The sequence below is a fragment of the Heterodontus francisci genome, unplaced genomic scaffold, assembly GCF_036365525.1.
Source record: "Heterodontus francisci isolate sHetFra1 unplaced genomic scaffold, sHetFra1.hap1 HAP1_SCAFFOLD_724, whole genome shotgun sequence".
NCBI classification, from domain to species: Eukaryota; Metazoa; Chordata; class Chondrichthyes; order Heterodontiformes; family Heterodontidae; genus Heterodontus; species Heterodontus francisci.
In genome coordinates this window covers 422,218-443,312 of record NW_027140460.1, presented here as the reverse complement: position 1 = coordinate 443,312, position 21,095 = coordinate 422,218, and the positions used below count along the sequence as shown (strand labels likewise).

General features: G+C 48.6%; 1 protein-coding gene across 1 annotated transcript in view; it reads left to right on the top strand.

The window, feature by feature from the left end:
- LOC137359868 (serine/threonine-protein kinase Nek9) overlaps nucleotides 1-21,095 on the top strand; it is a 156,547-nt gene that overhangs the window by 115,715 nt on the left and 19,737 nt on the right. The window contains exons 12-16 of the mRNA XM_068025549.1: nucleotides 12,146-12,346; nucleotides 13,212-13,258; nucleotides 13,671-13,832; nucleotides 17,642-17,750; nucleotides 18,190-18,351. Coding sequence (XP_067881650.1) covers nucleotides 12,146-12,346; nucleotides 13,212-13,258; nucleotides 13,671-13,832; nucleotides 17,642-17,750; nucleotides 18,190-18,351 — 681 coding nt within the window. The remainder of the gene's footprint in view (nucleotides 1-12,145; nucleotides 12,347-13,211; nucleotides 13,259-13,670; nucleotides 13,833-17,641; nucleotides 17,751-18,189; nucleotides 18,352-21,095) is intronic.

The window sequence follows — 21,095 nt, the reverse complement described above, 5'->3', positions numbered from 1 at the left end:
ATCAACCACCACCCTCTGTCGTCTTTCAGCTAGCCAATTTTTGATCCAAAGCTCTAAATCACCTTCAACCCCATACTTCCGTATTTTCTGCAATAGCCTACCGTGGGGAACCTTATCAAACGCCTTACTGAAATCCATATACACCACATCCACGGCTTTACCCTCATCCACCTGTTTGGTCACCTTCTCGAAAAACTCAATAAGGTTTGTGAGGCACGACCTACCCGTCACAAAACCGTGCTGACTATCTCTAATGAACTTATTCTTTTCAAGATGATTATAAATCCTGTCTCTTATAACCTTTTCCAACATTTTACCCACAACCGAAGTAAGGCTCACAGGTCTATAATTACCAGGGCTGTCTCTCTCACCAGGGTGTGAAAGCTTTTAGAAACTATAATCCAAGACAAAATTAGTAGTCACTCAGACAAATGTAGATTAATTAAGGAAAGCTAGCACGGATTTGTTAAGGAAAAATCATGTTTAACTAACTTGCTTGAGTTTTTTGATGAGGTAACAGAGAGGATTGATAAGAGTAATGCGTTTGATGTGGGTATTGCGGTTGATATGGTGTACTTGGACTTCCAAAAAGCATTTGATAAAGTGCCACATAACAGGCCTGCCAGCAAAGGGACAGTAGCAGCATGTCTTGAGTGCCAGGACACAGAGAGTAGTGGTGAATGGTTGTTTTTTGGACTGGAGGAAGGGTATATAGTGGGGTTCCCCAGGGTTCGATGTAGGGACCCCTGCTTTTCTTGATCTATATTAATGGCCTAAACTGGCTGTACAGGGCATAATTTCAAAACTTATGGATGACTCAAAACTTGGAACTATTGTGAACTGAGGAGAATAGTGATAAACTTCAAGAGGACATAGACAGGCTATTGGTACGGGCAGACAAGTGGCAGATACAATTTAATGCAGAAAAAGTGTGAAGTGATTATTTTGGTAGGAAGAACGAAGAGAGGCAATATAAATTAAAGGGTACAATTCTATAGGGGGTGTGGGAGCAGATGGACCGGGGGGTATATGTGCGCAAATCATTGAAGGTTACAGTAATAAAAACAAGAAATGCTGAGCTGAAACGTTAACTCTGCTTCTCTCTCCACAGATTCTGCCAGACCTGCTGAGTATTTCCAGCATTTCTTGTTTTTATTTCAGATTTCCAGCATCTGCAGTATTTTACTTTTATTTTATTGAAAGTTGCAGGGCAGGTTGAGAGAGTGTTTAATAAAGCATATGGGATCCTGGGCTTTATTAATAGTGGCAATGGGTATAAAAACAAGAAAATTATGATGAACCTGTATAAAACACCGGTTCGGCCTCAACTGGAGTATTGTGTGAAGTTCTGTGCGCCACACTTTCAGAAGGATTTTAAGGCATTAGAGAGGGTGCAGCAAAGATTCACGAGAATTGTTCCAGGGATGAGGAACTTGAGTTATATGGATAGATTTGGAGAAGCTCGGGTTCTTCTTAGAGAAGAGAAGATTAAGAGGAAATTTGATAGAGGTGTTCAAAAATCATGAGGTCATGAGGTTTTTGGACCGATAGGTAGGGAGAAACTGTTCCCATTGGCCGGAGGATCCAGAACAGAAGACACTGATTTAATGTGATTGACAAAAGAAGCAACAGTGACATGAGGAAAAACCTTTTTATGCAGCGAGCGGTTATAATCTGGAATGCACTGTCTGAGAGTGCGGTGGAGGCAGGTTCAGTGAGTGTTTAGGATCTGGAATGCACTGTCTGATAGTGTGGTGGAGGCAGGTTCAGTGAGTGTTTAGGATCTGGAGTGCACTGTCTGAGAGTGTGGTGGAGGCAGGTTCAGTGAGTGTTTAGGATCTGGAGTGCACTGTCTGAGAGTGTGGTGGAGGCAGGTTCAGTGAGTGTTTAGGATCTGGAGTGCACTGTCTGAGAGTGCGGTGGAGGCTGGTTCAGTGAGTGTTTAGGATCTGGAATGCACTGTCTGAGAGTGTGGTGGAGGCAGGTTCAGTGAGTGTTTAGGATCTGGAGTGCACTGTCTGAGAGTGCGGTGGAGGCTGGTTCAGTGAGTGTTTAGGATCTGGAATGCACTGTCTGAGAGTGTGGTGGAGGCAGGTTCAGTGAGTGTTTAGGATCTGGAATGCACTGTCTGAGAGTGTGGTGGAGGCAGGTTCAGTGAGTGTTTAGGATCTGGAATGCACTGTCTGAGAGTGTGGTGGAGGCAGGTTCAGTGAATGTTTAGGATCTGGAACGCAGTGTCTGAGAGTGTGGTGGAGGCAGGTTCAGTGAGTGTTTAGGATCTGGAGTGCACTGTCTGAGAGTGTGGTGGAGGCAGGTTCAGTGAGTGTTTAGGATCTGGAGTGCACTGTCTGAGAGTGCGGTGGAGGCTGGTTCAGTGAGTGTTTAGGATCTGGAATGCACTGTCTGAGAGTGTGGTGGAGGCAGGTTCAGTGAGTGTTTAGGATCTGGAATGCACTGTCTGAGAGTGTGGTGGAGGCAGGTTCAGTGAGTGTTTAGGATCTGGAATGCACTGTCTGAGAGTGTGGTGGAGGCAGGTTCAGTGAGTGTTTAGGATCTGGAATGCAGTGCCTGAGAGTGTGGTGGAGGCAGGTTCAGTGAGTGTTTAGGATGTGGAATGCACTGCCTGAGAGTGTGGTGGAGGCAGGTTCAGTGAGTGTTTAGGATCTGGAATGCACTGCCTGAGAGTGTGGTGGAGGCAGGTTCAGTGAGTGTTTAGGATCTGGAATGCAGTGCCTGAGAGTGTGGTGGAGGCAGGTTCAGTGAGTGTTTAGGATCTGGAGTGCACTGTCTGAGAGTGTGGTGGAGGCAGGTTCAACTGAGGCATTCAGAAGAGAACTGGATAACTACTTTTACCATTACAGAAAGGACATAATGGCTCTGGAGAGAATATAGAGGAGATTTACAAGAATGTTGCCAGGGCTCGAAAGTTGAAAAAATGAGGAAAGAATGAGGATAGGCTAGGGTTGTTTTCCTTAGAACAGAGGAGTCTGAGGGGTGACTTAATTGAGGTGTACAAAATTCTGAGGGGCCTAGATAAAGTAGACAGGAAGGACCTGTTTCCCCTAGTGGAGAGGTCAATTCCCAGGGAGCACAGATTTAAGGTGGTTGGTAGAAGGATTAGAGGGGACATGAGGAAAAACTTCTTCACCCAGAGGGGTTGGGTGTCTGGAATTCACTGCATGGAATGGTGGTGGAGGCAGAAACCCTCAATTCATTTAAAAGGTACCTGGACATACACCTGAAGTGCTGTAACCGCAACTCTATGGACCAGGTGATGGAAGGTGGGATTAGATTGGGCGGCTAGTTTTTTGACCGGCAAGGACACAATGGGCTGAATGGCCTCCTTCTATGCCATAATTTTTCTGTGGTTCTACCTGAAGAGAAAAAATTTGCAGGGCTACGGGGAAAAGGCAGGGGAGTGGGACTAAGTGAGTTGCTCTTGCAGAGAGCTGGCACGGACATGACGAGAGGAATGGAGCATCCACAACCCTCTGAGGTAGAGAATTCCAAAGATTCACAACCCTTTGAGTGAAATAATTTCTCCTAAGTCTTAATAATTGGCCCCTTATCCTGAGACTGTGCCCCTGTGTTTTAGATTCTCCGACCAGCAGAAACAATCTCAGTTGTTAAAATCCAGAAAGCTGGTTGTGGAAGGATAATGCTTGAGCCTATCATTACTCCGTTTCACATTTATTATGGAGTAAAAGGATTACAGAATGTAGGCCCTCACACAAAACCCTCCACCAGCCTCAGTAAGTGTCTGCTTATAAATTCTCAAGTAAGACCCCAATTAATATCCTCCACCTGCATATAATCAAACAATTGACGCACAATTAACAGATTCCCTTCTTTTATTGTACAATGTGGATTAATATGCACAAACAACATTTCAAAATAAATTCCACATTCTGTACAAATTATTAACATGCTCAAAGAACATTTCATAATAAATCAAAATAAATTCCATATTAGGTACAAAGTATTACATTGTGAGACATCCCTTTTCCAACACCTCTAACAATTTCTTTGACTCTCATTTCTATTATTACCCTATTATTTTTACATCTCTCTGAGATTTGCCTGCATATCTGCTCCTCAATCTCTTCCTGATTGTTTGGAGGCCTGTAGTACACTCCCAGCCAAGTGATTGCCAGCTTTTTGTTTTTAAGTTCTACCCATATGGCCTAATTTGAGTAACCTCCTAAGATGTCATCCCTCCTTACTACAGTAATTGACTCCTTGATCAATAATGCAATGCCACCTCCTCTTTTATCCCCTCCCCTGTCACGTCTGAAGATTCTATACCCTGGAATGCTGAGCTGCCAGTCCTGCCCCTTTACTCTGTGTCTAACTCCATGCTGTACCTCTCCTGGGAGTGTCTGATGGGGACAGTGTAGAGGGAGCTTTATTTTTTATCTAACCTGTGCTGTACCTGTCCTGGGAGTGTCTGATGGGGACAGTGTAGAGGGAGCTTTATTTTTTATCTAACCTGTGCTGTACCTGTCCTGGGAGTGTTTGATGGGGACAGTGTAGAGAGAATTTTACTCTGTGTTTAATCTGCGCTGTGCCTGCTGTGGGAATCTTTAATGGGGACAAGAGACACTGATATTAATCTGTCAACTGTGGATCAATTGTTAGATTATATGCAGGTAGAGGGAGTTATTTGGGGTCTTACTTGAGAACTTATAAGCACTTACTGAGACTGAAGGGTTTGAGTGAGGAGCTGCATACATGTCTGTGTAATCCTTCTACTCTGTACAATAAATGTCAAACTGCCAGGAGTATTACAGGTAAAACGGATGAGTTAAGGGCAAGGATTGACACGTGGAATTGTGATATAGTAGCCATCACGGAGACATGGTTAAGGGAGGGGCAGGATTGGCAGCTCAATATCCCGGGATATAGAATCTTCAGGCAAGACAGAGGAGGGGGTAAAAGAGGAGGGGGCATTGCAATATTAATTAAGGAGTCAGTTACTGCAGTAAGGAGAGATTATATCTTGGAGGGGGCATCAAATGAAGCTTTATGGGTAGAGTTTAGGAATAAAAAAGGGACAGCCACATTGCTGGGTGTTTATTATAGACCCCCAGATAGTCAGTGGGAAATTGAGGAGCAAATATGTGTGTAAAAAATAATAGGGTAATTATATTAGGTGATTTCAACTTTCCCAACATTAATTGGGATAGGCATCGTGTTAAGGGCTTAGATGGAGTGGAGTTCTTAAAATGTATACAGGAGAAGCTTTTAGCTCAATATGTAGAGGATCCAACAAGGGAGGGTGCAGTGCTGGACCTAATTCTGGGGAATGAAGCCGGACAGGTGGTTGATGTGTTGGTGGGGGTGCATTTTGGTGATAGCGACCACAACAAGGTACAATTTAACACAAAAACAAGAAATGCTGGATTCACTCAGCAGGTCTGGCAGCATCTGTGGAAAGAGAAGCAGAGTTAACGTTTCGGGTCAGTGACCCTTCTTCGGAACAGTGTGTTCCGAAGAAGGGTCACTGACCCGAAACGTTAATACTGCTTCTCTTTCCACAGATGCTGCCAGACCTGCTGAGTGAATCCAGCATTTCTTGTTTTTGTTTCAGATTTCCAGCATCCGCAGTATTTTGCTTTTATTTTAAGGTACAATTTAAGCTTGTTATGGAGAAAGAAATAGACAAGTTGCAAAAAAAGGTTTTGGATGGGGGGAGAGTGAATTTTAGTAAAATAAGGCAGGATCTGGCCAAGGTAGACTGGAAAGAGTTACTTGTCGGGAAATCTACAGAAGAGCAGTGGGGGGCATTCAAAAAGGAAATGGGGAGGGTACAGGCCCAAAATGTTCCCTCTAGGTAATGGGTAGGAGCAACAAGCCCAGAGAACTATGGATGACCAGAAACATTCAGGGTAAGATGAGAAGGAAAAGAGAGGCTCTTAGCAAATACAAGAAGAGCAAATTAATGGAAGCATGAGTGGAATACAGAAAGTGTAGGATGGAGCTTAAGAAAGCAATTAGGAGAGCAAAGAGGGGATATGAGAAAGCTCTGGCTGGTAAAAGTAGGGAAAATCCCAAGATATTCTGTAAGTATATCAATGGGAAGAGGATAACCAGGGAAAGAGTAGGACCCATTAGGGACCAAGGGGGAAATCTGTGGGTGGAGCCAGAGGACATTGGTAGGGTGTTGAACGAATACTTCGCATCTGTCCTCACTCAAGCGAATGAGGATGTAGATATGGAACTCAGAGAGAGAGAGACTGTGAGATTCTTGAGCAAATTGTGGTAGGGAGTGACAAGGTACTGGAGGTTTTGGCAGGTTTAAAAGTGGACAAATCTCCAGGTCTGGACGATTTGTGTCCCAGGATGCTGTGGGAGGCAAGGGTGGAGATTGCAGGGCTGTGACCCTAATTTTTAATTCTTCTCTGGCCACGGGGAGGAGCCAGAGGACTGGAGAACAGCGAATGTGGTCCCACTATTTGAGAAAGGTTGTAGAGATAAGCCAGGGAACTACAGACCAGAGAGTCTCACGTCAGTGGTAGGGAAACTATTGGAGAAAATTCTGAAGGAGAGAATCTATCACCACTTGGAGAGGCAAAATTTGATTAGGAATAGTCAGCATGGCTTTGTCAGAGGGAGGTCATGTCTAACAAATTTGATTGAATCTTTTGAGCATGTGACCAGGTGTGTCGATGAGGGTAGTGCAGTTGATGTAGTTTACATGGATTTCAGCAAAGTCTTTGACAAGGTCCCACATGGGAGACTTATCAAGAAAGCAAATGCACATGGGATACAGGGTAACTTGATGAGGTGGATTCAAAATTGGCTTAGCTGTAGGAGACAGAGAGTGATGACAGACGGCTGTTTTAGTGACTGGAAGCCAGTGTCCAGTGGCGTACCACAGGGATCTGTGCTGGGTCCCCTATTGTTTGTCATTTATATAAACGACATAGATGACTATGTGGGGGGTAGGATCAGTAAATTTGTGGATGACACAAAGATTGGCCGAGTGGTTAACAGTGAGGTGGAGTGTCTTAGGTTACAGGAAGATATAGACGGAATGGTCAAATGGGCAGGAAAGTGGCAGATGGAATTTAACGCTGAAAAGTGTGAGGTGATACACTTTGGAAGGAGTAATGTGACACGGAAGTATTCAATGATTGGCCTGATACTGGGAAGTTCCGAAGAACAAAGGGACCTTGACGTGTTTATCCATAGATCTCTGAAGGCAGAAGGGCAGGTTAATAGGGTGGTGAAAAAGGCATATGGGACACTTGCCTTTATCAATCGAGGCATAGATTACAAAAGCAGGGAGGTCATGTTGGAGTTGTATAGAACTTTGGTAAGGCCACAGCTGGAGTACTGTGTGTAATTCTGGTCACCACATCATAGGAAGGATGTGATTGCACTGGAGGGGGTGCAGAGGTGATTCACCAGGATGGTGCCTGGGATGGAACATTTAAGCTATGAAGAGAGGTTGGATAGGCTTGGGTTGTTTTCGCTGGAGCAGAGAAGACTGAGGGGTGACCTGATCGAGGTGTACAAGATTATGAGGGGCTTGGACAGGGTGGATAGGGAGCAGCTGTTCCCCTTAGTTGAAGGGTCAGTTACGAGGGGTCACAAGTTTAAGGTGAGGGGCAGGAGGTTTAAGGGGGATTTGAGGAAGAACTTTTTTACCCAGAGGGTGGTGACGGTCTGGATGCCCTGTCTGGGAGGGTGGTAGAGGTGGGTTGCCTCACATCCTTTAAAAAGTACCTGGATGAACACTTGGCACGTCATAACATTCAAGGCTCTGGGCCAAGTGCTGCCAAATGGGATTAGGTAGACAGGTCAGGTGTCTTTAATGCATTGGTGCAGACTCGATGGGCTGAAGGGCCTCTTCTGCACTGTATTATTCTGTGATTCTGTGACTGGCGGGCAAGATAAAGGAAAATCCCAAGGCGTTTTATAAGTAGATTAAGGGCAAGAGGATAACCAGGGAAAGAGTAGGGCCCATTAGGGACCAAAGTGGCAATCTGTGTGTGGAGCCGGAGGACATAGGTGAGGTTTTAAATGATTACTTTTCATCTGTGTTCACTATGGGGGAGGAGGATGTAGGTGTAGAGATCAGGGAGGGGGATTGTGATATACTTGAACATATCAGCATTGAAAGGGAGGAAGTATTAGCTGTTTTTACTTTTAGCTTAAAAGTGGATAAATCCCCAGGCCCGGATGAGATGTATCCCAGGCTGTTATGTGAGGCAAGGGAGGAGATAGCAGGGGCTCTGACACAATTTTTCAAATCCTCTCTGGCCACAGGAGAGGTACCAGAGAACTGGAGGACTGCGAACGTGGTACCATTGTTCAAGACGGGTAGCAGGGATAAACCAAGTAATTACAGGCCGGTGAGTCTAACATCAATGGTTGGGAAACTATTGGAAAAAATTCTGAGGGACAGGATTATTCTCCACTTGGAGAGGCAGGGATTAATCAGAGATAGTCAGCATGGCTTTGTCAGGGGGAGATCATGTCTGTATAACTTGATTGAATTTTTCGAGGCAGTGACTAGATGTGTAGATGAGGGTAAAGCAGTTGATGTAGTCTATATGGAATTCAGTAAGGCTTTTGATAAGGTCCCACATGGGAGATTGGTTAAGAAGGTAAGAGCCCATGGGATCCAGGGCAATTTGGCAAATTGGATCCAAAATTGGCTTAGTGGCAGGAGGCAGAGGGTGATCGTCGAGGGCTGTTTCTGCGAGTGGAAGCCAGGGACCGGTGCTGGGACCCTTGCTGTTTGTAGTGTACATTAATGATTTAGACGTGAATACAGGAGGTATGATCAGTAAGTTCGCAGATGACACGAAAATTGGTGGTGTCATAAATCGTGAGGAGGAATGCCTTAGAATACAGGACGATATAGATGGGCTGGTAAGATGGACGGAGCTGTGGCAAATGGAATTTAATCCTGAGAAGTGTGAGGTGATGTATTTTGGGAGGACTAACAAGGCAAGGGAGTATACAATGGATGGTAGGACCCTAGGAAGTACAGAGGGTCAGAGGGACTTTGGTGTACTTGTCCATAGATCACTGAAGGCAGCAGCGCAGGTAGATAAGGTGATTAGGAAGGCAAATGGGATACTTGCCTTTATTGGCTGAGGCATAGAATATAAGAGCAGGGAGGTTATGATGGAGCTGTATAAAACGCTAGTTAGGCCACAGCTGGAGTACTGTGTCTAGTTCTGGGCACCACACTATAGGGAGGATGTGATTGCACTGGAGAGGGTGCAGAGGAGATTCACCAGGATGTTGTCTGGGCTGGAGCATTTCAGCTATGAAGAGAGACTGAAAAGGCTAGGGTTGTTTTCCTTAGAGCAGGGAAGGTTGAGGGGAGATATGATTGAGGTATACAAAATTATGAGGGGCATTGATAGATTAGATAGGAAGAAACTTTTTCCCTTAGCGGAGGGGTCAATAACCAACGGGCATAGATTTAAGGGAAGGGGTTGGTTGGAATCTGGAACGCACTGCCTGAAGAGGTGGTAGAGGCAGGAACCCTCACAACATTTAAGTATTTAGATGAGCACTTGAAATGCCATAGCATACAAGGCTACGGACCAAGTGCTGGAAAATGGGGTTGGAATTGATCGGTGATTGATGGCTGGTACAGCCACGATGGGCCGAAGGGCCTGTTTCTGTGCTGTGTAACTCTATGATTCTAATGTGTCAGGGAATGGCTGCATTGTCCTTCCAACACTGTCTGTTAATATGCAAATGTCTTTTCCAGCCACAGCTGTTCTGTTTAACAAGTCCTTTCTTCACTCCAGTAACAGTTCAAAATCAATGTTCATGACAAAATTCATGTGCTGCATTCTTGGCAGGTGGGGGCCTCGCATGACACTGAGCAAGTGCCGCTTGATAGTGCTGTCAATGACCCCTTCCATCACTTTGCTAATGATTGGGAGTAGACTGATAGGACAGTAATTGGCCGGATTGGACTTGTTCTGCTTTTTGTGTACAGGACATACCTGGGCAATTTTCCACATTGCCGGGTAAATGCCAGTGTTGTAGCTGTACTGGAACAGCTTGGCTAGGGGTGCGGCTAGTTCTGGAGCACAAATCTTCATTATTGCCGGAATATTGTCAGGGCCCATAGCCTTTGCAGTATCCAGTGCCATCAGTCGTTTCTTGATATCAAGTGGGGTGAATCGAATTGGCTGAAGCCTGGCATCTGTGATGCGAGGATCTCAGGAGGAGGCCAAGATGGATCATCAACTCAGCACTTCTGGCTGAAGATTGTTGCAAATGCTTCAGCCTTATCTTTTGCATGGATGTGCTGGGCTCCCCCATTGTTGAGGATGGGGATTTTTGTGGAGCCTCCTCCTCCAGTTGGTTGTTTAATTGTCCACTGCCATTCACGACGGGATGTGGCAGGACTGCAGAGCTTAGATCTGATCCGTTAGTTGTGGGATTGCTTAGCTCTGTCTGTCACATGCTGCTTATGTTGTTTGGCATGCATGTAGTCCTATGTTGTCGCTTCACCAGGCTGATGCCTCATTTTGAGGTACACCTGGTGCTGCTCCTGGCATGTCCTCCTGCACTCTTCATTGAACCAGGGTTGGACCTCCGGCTTGATGGTAATGGTAGAGTAGATGGTATGCTGGACCATGACGTAACAGATTGTGGTTGAATACAGTTCGGCTGCTGCTGATGGCCCACAGCGCCTAATGGATGCCCAGTTTTGAGTTGCTACATCTGTTCTAAATCTGTCCCATTTAGCACGGTGGTAGTGCCACACAACACGATGGTGGGTATCCTCAGTGTGAAGACAGGACTTTGTTTCCACAAGGACTGTGCAGTGGTCACTCCTACCAGTACTGTCATGGACCGATGCATCTGCGATAGGTTAATTGGTGAGGATGAGGTCAAGTAGGTTTTTCCCTCTTATTGTTTCCCTCTCCACCTCCCAGTCTGGCAGCTATGTCCTTTAGGACTCGGTCAGCTCGGTCAGTAGTGGCATTACCGAGGCACTCTTGGTGACGGACATTGAAGTCCCCCATCCAGAATACATTTTGTGCCCTTTCCACCCTCAGTGCTTCTTCCAAGTGCTGTTCAACATGGTGGAGTACTGATTCATCAGTCGAGGTGGGGACAGCCAGTGGTAATCAGCAGGAGGTTTCCTTGCCCATGTTTGACCTGATGCCATGAGACTTCATGGGATCCAGAGTTGATGTTGACGACTCCCAGGGCAACTCCCTCCCGACTGTATACCACCTCTGCTGGGTCTGTCCTGCCGATGGGACAGGACATACCCGGGGATGGTGATGGCAGTGTCGGACTTTGTCTGCAAGTTGTGATTCCGTGAGTATGACTATGTCAGGCTGTTGCTTGACTAGTCTGTGGGACAGCTCTCCCAACTTTGGCACAAGCCCCCAGATATTAGTAAGGAGGATTTTGCAGGGTCGACAGGGCTGGGTTTGCCATTGTTGTTTCCGTTGCCTAGGTCGATGCCGGGTGGTCCGTCCGGTTTCATTCCTCTTCTTAGACTTGGTAGCAATTAGGTACAACTGAGTGGCTTGCTAGGCCATTTCAGAGGCCATGTAAGAGTCAACCACATTGCTGTGGGTCTGGAGGAACATGTAGACCAGACCAGGTAAAGACAGCAGATTTCCTTCCCTAAAGGACATTAGTGAACCAGATGTTGTTTTACAACAATCAGCAATGGTTTCATGGTCATCATTAGACTAACTTTTTAATTCCAGATTACCATCTGCCATGGTGGGATTTGAACCCATGTCTCCAAAGCATTAGCCTGGGCCTCTGCGTTACTAGTCTAGTGACAATAGCACTAGACCACCATCTCCCCAGAGAGTTGTGGATGCTGCATCGTTGAATACATTTAAGGCTGGGATAGACAGATTTTTGGTCTTGCAGGGAATCAAGGGATATCGCGAGAGAGTAGCGTTGAAGCCTAAGATCAGCCATGATCGTATTGAATGGCGGAGCAGGCTCAATCGGCCATATGGTCTACTCCTCCTATTTCTTGTCAGAGCTTTACTCTGTATCTAACCCCGTGCTGTACCTGTCCTCAGAGTGCTTTACTGTGCAGTGAGTTGTGTGGATACCGTTGTATTGCGACACTTGGTAGTCGTGACCCTGTGCTGACCATTGCCCTGTTGTATTTTCTCTGTAGATGAGGGCCACCTGTATGCATTTGGCTCAGATTACTATGGCTGTATCGGTTGTGATGGTCAGTATGGGCAGGAGGTGCTAGAGCCAGTGTTGGTGGAGTTTTCGCTCGATCATGCTGTACAGCAAGTATCATGTGGTGATAATCACGTTGTCGCACTAACACGCAACAAAGAGGTGTTCTCATGGGGCTGTGGAGAGCATGGTGAGTACTCGCGGTTGGCGGACATTGTACTGCGGGTGAGAGTTCAGGGGGAGAGGAAGGGGTTATGGGTTTAATATTAGGAATATAGGAACAGGCGGGGCCATTCAGCCTTTTGAGTCTTCCACCATTCAAGCAGATCATAGCTGATCTGTATCTTAACTCTGTCGATTTCAGTCCTGAAAGCTGCAATTGAGACCCCTGTCCCACCACTCCACAGCATCCACAGCTTTTTAAGGGAAGAGCATTGCAGATTTCCACCACCCTTTATGTGAAGAAGTACTTCCTGACATCACCCCTGAACAGCCTGGCTCAAATTTTAAGGTTCTACCTCCTTGTTCTGGAGTCCCCACACCAGAAGAAAGTTTCTCTTTATCTATTGAATCCTGTAATGTTTTAAACAGCCCAAATACATCACACATTAATCATCTATATTCAGGGTACTATAAGCCTAGTCAATGCAGCTTGCCCTCATAATTTAACCCTTTTGGCCCTGGTATCATTCTGGAGAATATGCGCTGCTCCCATGCACCCCCCCCCACCCCCCAACCACTCCCTTCCCCCCAACCCCCCTCCACCCTCCCCCGCTCCGGACAAGACCAGTATTGCCTTCCTGAGCTGTGATGCCCAGGAATGAACACAGTTACTCCAGATGGGGTCTAACTAGAGCTTTAGGTAAACTCCAGTGTAACTTCCTCACCTTTGTATTCCAGTCACAGATAGAAAGACCAATCTTCCATGAGTCTTTATGAATGAGGCTTTGAAGCTGATATTGTCTCATGTTTACACTTGTATTTCATGAGGTGATTGGAAGCCATTGTTTGAATCTGCCTCTGCTCTTCACCTCAGTCTTGTTTGTTGGTTACAGGGCGCCTTGGGCTGGATTCGGAGGAAGATTACCCGTACCCAGAACGCGTGAGTGTTCACAAACCAGATCCTCCCCATCTCCAGGTCGAAGTAGGGTGAGCTGGGGAAAGGGAGAAAGAAGTCGGGGGCAAGATGTAAGGGAGGAGGCGATGGGGAAGGGTGTGGAGCAGGTGAGTAGAAGTGGGTGGGGGGGGGCAGTGGAGGGTGGACAGGGAAGCGGAAAGGAGGTGGCGGGGGATGGGTCGCTGCGGGTGGCGGGGGATGGGTCGCTGCGGGTGGCGGGGGATGGGTCGCGGCGGGTGGCGGGTTCTGTGGGTGAGGACTGGCTGGTTGAGCAGCTCTTGGAACTCCGCATTGAACCTGCGGCTCAGGGGTCAGGCTATGAAGATCCCGTTGTGTTCTCGCTGATGGTGAGTGCAGTGAGATCTCTGGTTAATGGCTGTTCTTCCAATGATTCCAGGTGGATCTGCCGGTGAGTCTGAGCATAGTGTCAGTTCAGTGTGGTTCTGATGGGACCTTCTTCATGACTCAGAGCGGCAAGGTGTTGGCGTGTGGAAACAACGAGTACAACAAGCTAGGCCTCAACCACTACATGCGAGGCCTACGCAACCACCAGATCAAAGTGAGTCCTGAACACTGCCCCATATAAGCTCACCAGAATTAAAGCTTAGCAAGTGATCAAATTGAGGTGTTTAAGATAATTCAAGAACTGATGGGGAGAAACTGTTCCCTGTGGTAGGGGGGTGGGGGGAGTCCTGAACAAGGGGACATAACCTTAACATTAGAACTAGGCGGTTCAGCAGCAATGTAAAAAAACACTTCTTCGCTCAAAGGACAAAGGAAATCTGGAACTGTCTCCTTCAAAAGGCTGTGAATGCTGGGTTCAATTGGAGCTTTCAACATTGAAATCGGTAGATTTTTATTAGGAACGGCTATCGGGACATGGATCTAAAGTAGGAAAATGGATCAGCAATACTCTGCAATTGAATGGCAGAAATGGCCCGAGGGGCCGGATGGCCACAACGTGTTCCCGGCCCCAGGAAGGAGCCACTGGCTCCAGGAGAAAGGCTTTGGGGGAATTGAGTGACTTTATCATGATCAACACTGAATGCCTCCCACAGGCAGCTCTCCACTCTGGGAGAAAGTAAGGGCTGTTCCAGTACTGGTGGGAGCAGTGGGGAATTCTCTGTACTGGTGGAACAGTGGGGGAGTCTCTGTACTGGTGAGAGAAGTGGGGGCGTCTCTGTACTGGTGGGAACAGTGGGGGCGTCTTTGAACTGGTGGGAACAGTGGGGGAGTCTTTGAACTGGTGGGAACAGTGGGGGAGTCTTTGAACTGGTGGGAACAGTGGGGGAGTCTTTGAACTGGTGGGAACAGTGGGGGAGTCTTTGAACTGGTGGGAACAGTGGGGGAGTCTTTGAACTGGTGGGAACAGTGGGGGAGTCTTTGAACTGGTGGGAACAGTGGGGGCGTCTCTGTACTGGTGAGAGCAGTGGGGGAGTCTTTGAACTGGTGGGAACAGTGGGGGAGTCTCTGTACTGGTGAGAGCAGTGGGGGAGTCTTTGAACTGGTGGGAACAGTGGGGGAGTCTCTGTACTGGTGAGAGCAGTGGGGGAGTCTCTGAACTGCTGGGAACAGTGGGGAAGTCTCTGTACTGGTGAGAGAAATGGGGGCGTCTTTGAACTGGTGGGAACAGTGGGGGCGTCTTTGAACTGGTGGGAACAGTGGGGGAGTCTTTGAACTGGTGGTAACAGTGGGGGAGTCTTTGAACTGGTGGGAACAGTGGGGGAGTCTTTGAACTGGTGGGAACAGTGGGGGAGTCTTTGAACTGGTGGGAACAGTGGGGGAGTCTTTGAACTGGTGGGAACAGTGGGGGCGTCTCTGTACTGGTGAGAGCAGTGGGGGAGTCTTTGAACTGGTGGGAACAGTGGGGGAGTCTCTGTACTGGTGAGAGCAGTGGGGGAGTCTTTGAACTGGTGGGAACAGTGGGGGAGTCTCTGTACTGGTGAGAGCAGTGGGGGAGTCTTTGAACTGGTGGGAACAGTGGGGGCGTCTCTGTACTGGTGGGAACAGTGGGGGCGTCTCTGTACTGGTGGGAACAGTGGGGGCGTCTCTGTACTGGTGGGAACAGTGGGGGCGTCTCTGTACTGGTGGGAACAGTGGGGGAGTCTCTGTACTGGTGGGAACAGTGGGGGAGTCTCTGTACTAGTGAGAGCAGTGGGGGAGTCTCTGTACTGGTGAGAGCAGTGGGGGAGTCTTTGAACTGGTGGGAACAGTGGGGGAGTCTTTGGACTGGTGGGATCTGGTGGGAACAGTGGGGGCGTCTCTGTACTGGTGGGAACAGTGGGGGCGTCTCTGTACTGGTGGGAACAGTGGGGGCGTCTCTGTACTGGTGGGAACAGTGGGGGCGTCTCTGTACTGGTGGGAACAGTGGGGGCGTCTCTGTACTGGTGGGAACAGTGGGGGAGTCTCTGTACTGGTGGGAACAGTGGGGGCGTCTGTACTGGTGGGAACAGTGGGGGAGTCTTTGAACTGGTGGGAACAATGGGGGAGTCTTTGAACTGTTGGGAACAGTGGGGGAGTCTTTGAACTGGTGGGAACAGTGGGGGAGTCTCTGAACTGGTGGGAACAGTGGGGGAGTCTTTGAACTGGTGGGAACAGTGGGGGCGTCTCTGTACTGGTGGGAACAGTGGGGGAGTCTTTGAACTGGTGGGAACAGTGGGGGAGTCTTTGAACTGGTGGGAACAGTGGGAGAGTCTTTGAACTGGTGGGAACAGTGGGGCAGTCTTTGAACTGGTGGGAACAGTGGGGGCGTCTCTGTACTGGTGGGAGCAGTGGGGGATTCTCTGTACTGGTGAGAGCAGTGGGGGAGTCTCTGTACTGGTGAGAGCAGTGGGGGAGTCTTTGAACTGGTGGGAACAGTGGGGGAGTCTCTGTACTGGTGGGAACAGTGGGGGAGTCTCTGTACTGGTGAGAGCAGTGGGGGAGTCTTTGAACTGGTGGGAACAGTGGGGTAGTCTCTGTACTGGTGAGAGCAGTGGGGGAGTCTTTGAACTGGTGGGAACAGTGGGGGCGTCTCTGTACTGGTGGGAGCAGTGGGGGAGTCTTGGAACTGGTGGGAGCGGTGGGGGAGTCTCTGTATTGGTGGGAACAGTGGGGGAGTCTCTGTACTGGTGGGAACAGTGGGGGAGTCTCTGTACTGGTGAGAGCAGTGGGGGAGTCTTTGAACTGGTGGGAACTGTGGGGGGAGTCTTTGAACTGGTGGGAACAGTGGGGGAGTCTCTGTACTGGTGAGAGCAGTGGGGCAGTCTTTGAACTGGTGGGAACTGTGGGGGGAGTCTTTGAACTGGTGGGAACAGTGGGGGCGTCTCTGTACTGGTGGGAGCAGTGAGGGAGTCCTTGAACTGGTGGGAACAGTGGGGGAGTTTTTGAACTGGTGGGAACAGTGGGGGAGTTTTTGAACTGGTGGTAACAGTGGGGTTGTCCCTGTACTGGTGGGAACAGTGGGGGCGTCTCTGTACTGGTGGGAACAGTGGGGGCGTCTCTGTACTAGTGGGAACAGTTGGGGCGTCTCTGTACTGGTGGGAACAGTGGGAGAGTCTCTGTACTGGTGGGAGCAGTGGGGGATTCTCTGTACTGGTGGGAACAGCGGGGGAGTCTCTGTACTGGTGAGAGCAGTGGGGGAGTCTTTGAACTGGTGGGAACAGTGGGGGAGTCTCTGTACTGGTGGGAACAGTCGGGGAGTCTCTGTACTGGTGGGAACAGTGGGGGAGTCTTTGAACTGGTGGGAACAGTGGGGGCGTCTCTGTACTGGTGGGAACAGTGGGGGAGTCTCTGTACTGGTGGGAACAGTGGGGGAGTCTCTGTACTGGTGAGAGCAGTGGGGGAGTCTTTGAACTGGTGGGAACAGTGGGGGGAGTCTTTGAACTGGTGGGAACAGTGGGGGAGTCTCTGTACTGGTGAGAGCAGTGGGGGAGTCTTTGAACTGGTGGGAACAGTGGGGGAGTCTCTGTACTGGTGGGAACAGTGGGGGAGTCTTTGAACTGGTGGGAACAGTGGGGGAGTCTTTGAACTGGTGGGAACAGTGGGGGAGTCTCTGTACTGGTGAGAGCAGTGGGGGAGTCTTTCAACTGGTGGGAACAGTGGGTGAGTCTTTGAACTGGTGGGAACAGTGGGGGAGTCTTTGAACTGGTGGGAACAGTGGGGGAGTCTTTGAACTGGTGGGAACAGTGGGGGAGTCTTTGAACTGGTGGGAACAGTGGGGGAGTCTTTGAACTGGTGGGAACAGTGGGGGAGTCTCTGTACTGGTGGGAGCAGTTGGGGAGTCTTGGAACTGGTGGGAGCAGTGGGGGAGTCTTTGAACTGGTGGGAACAGTGGTTTGAGATTCTATCTGTATGTAAAAACACCCAGGCACCTTTTTCTCTCCACAGGCTGATCAGGAAGTTCCCTACATGACCTCACTGACTCTGTCCAAGCAACTGGCTATTTACAAAATCAAAACCGTTTCCGCTGGCAAGACCCACACAGCAGCCATTGATGGTAAGGGATGGGATGGGACAGAAGGAGCTGGGGAACTCCTGGGGAATGTAAGCAGACTCTCACTGCCATTTTTGCACAGGTTTTCACCCCACACACACCCTGCCCATTCCCCATGTCCAGGCCTTCTGCCAGTACCTGTATCATAGCCCTGTCGTTGAAGGTGGGTATGGGCTTAGTATTGTACTGTGTCCCTGGGGATGGGTAAGGGTTGGGTACTGTGCCCCCTGTATCTGGTGTTGGGTAAGGGTTGGGTACTGTGCCCCCTGTATCTGGTGTTGGGTAAGGGTTGGGTACTGTGCCCCCTGTATCTGGTGTTGGGTAAGGGTTGGGTACTGTGCCCCCTGTATCTGGGGTTGGGTAATGGTTGGGTACTGTGCCCCCTGTATCGGGGGTTGGGTAAGGTTGTGTATTTTATTCTAACCTGTTTATGTTCACTCAGAGCGAGGTCGTCTGCTGACATTTGGCTGTAACAAGTATGGGCAGCTTGGAGTCGGAGACTACAAGAAGCGAGATGGTATAAATGTGCTGGTTGGGGCTCTTGGAGGGAAGCAAGTGACAGGAGTGTCATGTGGAGATGGATTCACGATCGCGTCCACTGATGGTACGTAACAGCGAATGTAGCATTTCGCGCAAGAGCAATCTGCTGGTTTGAATAAACACACGGTTTAGAAATTTGAGTAATCCAGGCGGGTTCTGATGATGAACTCCCATTGAGAGGAGCTGGTAGCTCTGATGATGAACTCCTATTGAGAGGAGCTGGTAGCTCTGATGATGAACTCCTATTTAGAGGAGCTGGTAGCTCTGATGATGAACTCCCATTGAGAGGAGCTGTTAGCTCTGATGATGAACTCCCATTGAGAGGAGCTGGTAGCTCTGATGATGAACTCCTATTACAGGAGCTGGGAGCTCTGGTGATGAACTCCCATGAACAGGAACTGGTAGCTCTGATGATGAACTCCCATTGAGAGGAGCTGGTAGCTCTGATGATGAACTCCTATTGATAGGAGCTGGGAGCTCTGATGATGAACTCCCATTAACAGGAGCTGGTAGCCCTGATGATGAACTCCCATTAACAGGAGCTGGTAGCTCTGATGATGAACTCCCATTGAGAGGAGCTGGTAGCCCTGATGATGAACTCCCATTAACAGGAGCTTGTAGCCCTGATGATGAACTCCCATTGAGAGGAGCTGGTAGCTCTGATGATGAACTCCTATTGAGAGGAGCTGGTAGCTCTGATGATGAACTCCTATTGAGAGGAGCTGGTAGCTCTGATGATGAACTCCCATTAACAGGAGCTTGTAGCCCTGATGATGAACTCCCATGAACAGGAGCTGGTAGCTCTGATGATGAACTCCTATTGATAGGAGCTGGGAGCTCTGATGATGAACTCCCATTAACAGGAGCTGGTAGCTCTGATGATGAACTCCTATTGAGAGGAGCTGGTAGCTCTGATGATGAACTCCCATTAACAGGAGCTTGTAGCCCTGATGATGAACTCCCATGAACAGGAGCTGGTAGCTCTGATGATGAACTCCCATTAACAGGAGCTTGTAGCCCTGATGATGAACTCCCATGAACAGGAGCTGGTAGCTCTGATGATGAACTCCCATTGAGAGGAGCTGGTAGCTCTGATGATGAACTCCCATTGAGAGGAGCTGGTAGGTCTGATGATGAACTCCCATTGAGAGGAGCTGGTAGCTCTGATGATGAACTCCCATTGAGAGGAGCTGGTAGCCCTGATGATGAACTCCCATTGAGAGGAGCTGGTAGCTCTGGTGATGAACTCCTATTGAGAGGTGCTGGTAGGTCTGATGATGAACTCCTATTGAGAGGAGCTGGTAGCTCTGATGATGAACTCCTATTGAGAGGAGCTGGTAGCTCTGGTGATGAACTCCCATTAACAGGAGCTGGTAGCTCTGATGATGAACTCCTATTGAGAGGAGCTGGTAGCTCTGATGATGAACTCCTATTGAGAGGAGCTGGGAGCTCTGATGATGAACTCCCATTAACAGGAGCTTGTAGCCCTGATGATGAACTCCCATGAACAGGAGCTGGTAGCTCTGATGATGAACTCCCATTGAGAGGAGCTTGTAGCTCTGGTGATGAACTCCCATGAACAGGAGCTGGTAGCTCTGATGATGAACTCCTATTGAGAGGAGCTGGTAGCTCTGATGAACTCCTATTGAGAGGTGCTGGTAGCTCTGATGATGAACTCCCATTGAGAGGAGCTGGTAGCTCTGATGATGAACTCCCATGAACAGGAGCTGGTAGCTCTGATGATGAACTCCCATTGAGAGGAGCTTGTAGCTCTGGTGATGAACTCCCATGAACAGGAGCTGGTAGCTCTGATGATGAACTCCTATTGAGAGGAGCTGGTAGCTCTGATGAACTCCTATTGAGAGGTGCTGGTAGCTCTGGTGATGAACTCCTATTGAGAGGAGCTGGTAGCTCTGATGATGAACTCCCATTAACAGGAGCTGGTAGCTCTGATGATGAACTCCTATTGAGAGGAGCTGGTAGCTCTGATGATGAACTCCCATTAACAGGAGCTGGTAGCTCTGATGATGAACTCCTATTGAGAGGAGCTGGTAGCTCTGATGATGAACTCCCATTAACAGGAGCTGGTAGCTCTGATGATGAACTCCTATTGAGAGGAGCTGGTAGCTCTGGTGATGAACTCCTATTGAGAGGAGCTGGTAGCTCTGATGATGAACTCCTATTGAGAGGAGCTGGTAGGTCTGGTGATGAACTCCCATTGAGAGGAGCTGGTAGCTCTGATGATGAACTCCTATTGAGAGGAGCTTGTAGCTCTGATGATGAACTCCCATTGAGAGGAGCGTGTAGCTCTGATGATGAACTCCTATTGAGAGGAGCTGGTAGCTCTGATGATGAACTCCTATTGAGAGGAGCTGGTAGGTCTGGTGATGAACTCCCATTAACAGGAGCTTGTAGCCCTGATGATGAACTCCCATTGAGAGGAGCTGGTAGCTCTGAAGATGAACTCCTATTGAGAGGAGCTGGTAGCTCTGATGATGAACTCCTATTGAGAGGAGCTGGGAGCTCTGATGATGAACTCCCATTAACAGGAGCTGGTAGCTCTGATGATGAACTCCCATTAACAGGAGCTTGTAGCACTGATGATGAACTCCCATTGAGAGGAGCTGGTAGCTCTGGTGATGAACTCCTATTGAGAGGAGCTGGTAGCTCTGATGATGAACTCCCATGAACAGGAGCTGGTAGCTCTGATGATGAACTCCCATTGAGAGGAGCTGGTAACTCTGATGATGAACTCCCATGAACAGGAGCTGGTAGCTCTGATGATGAACTCCCATTGAGAGGAGCTGG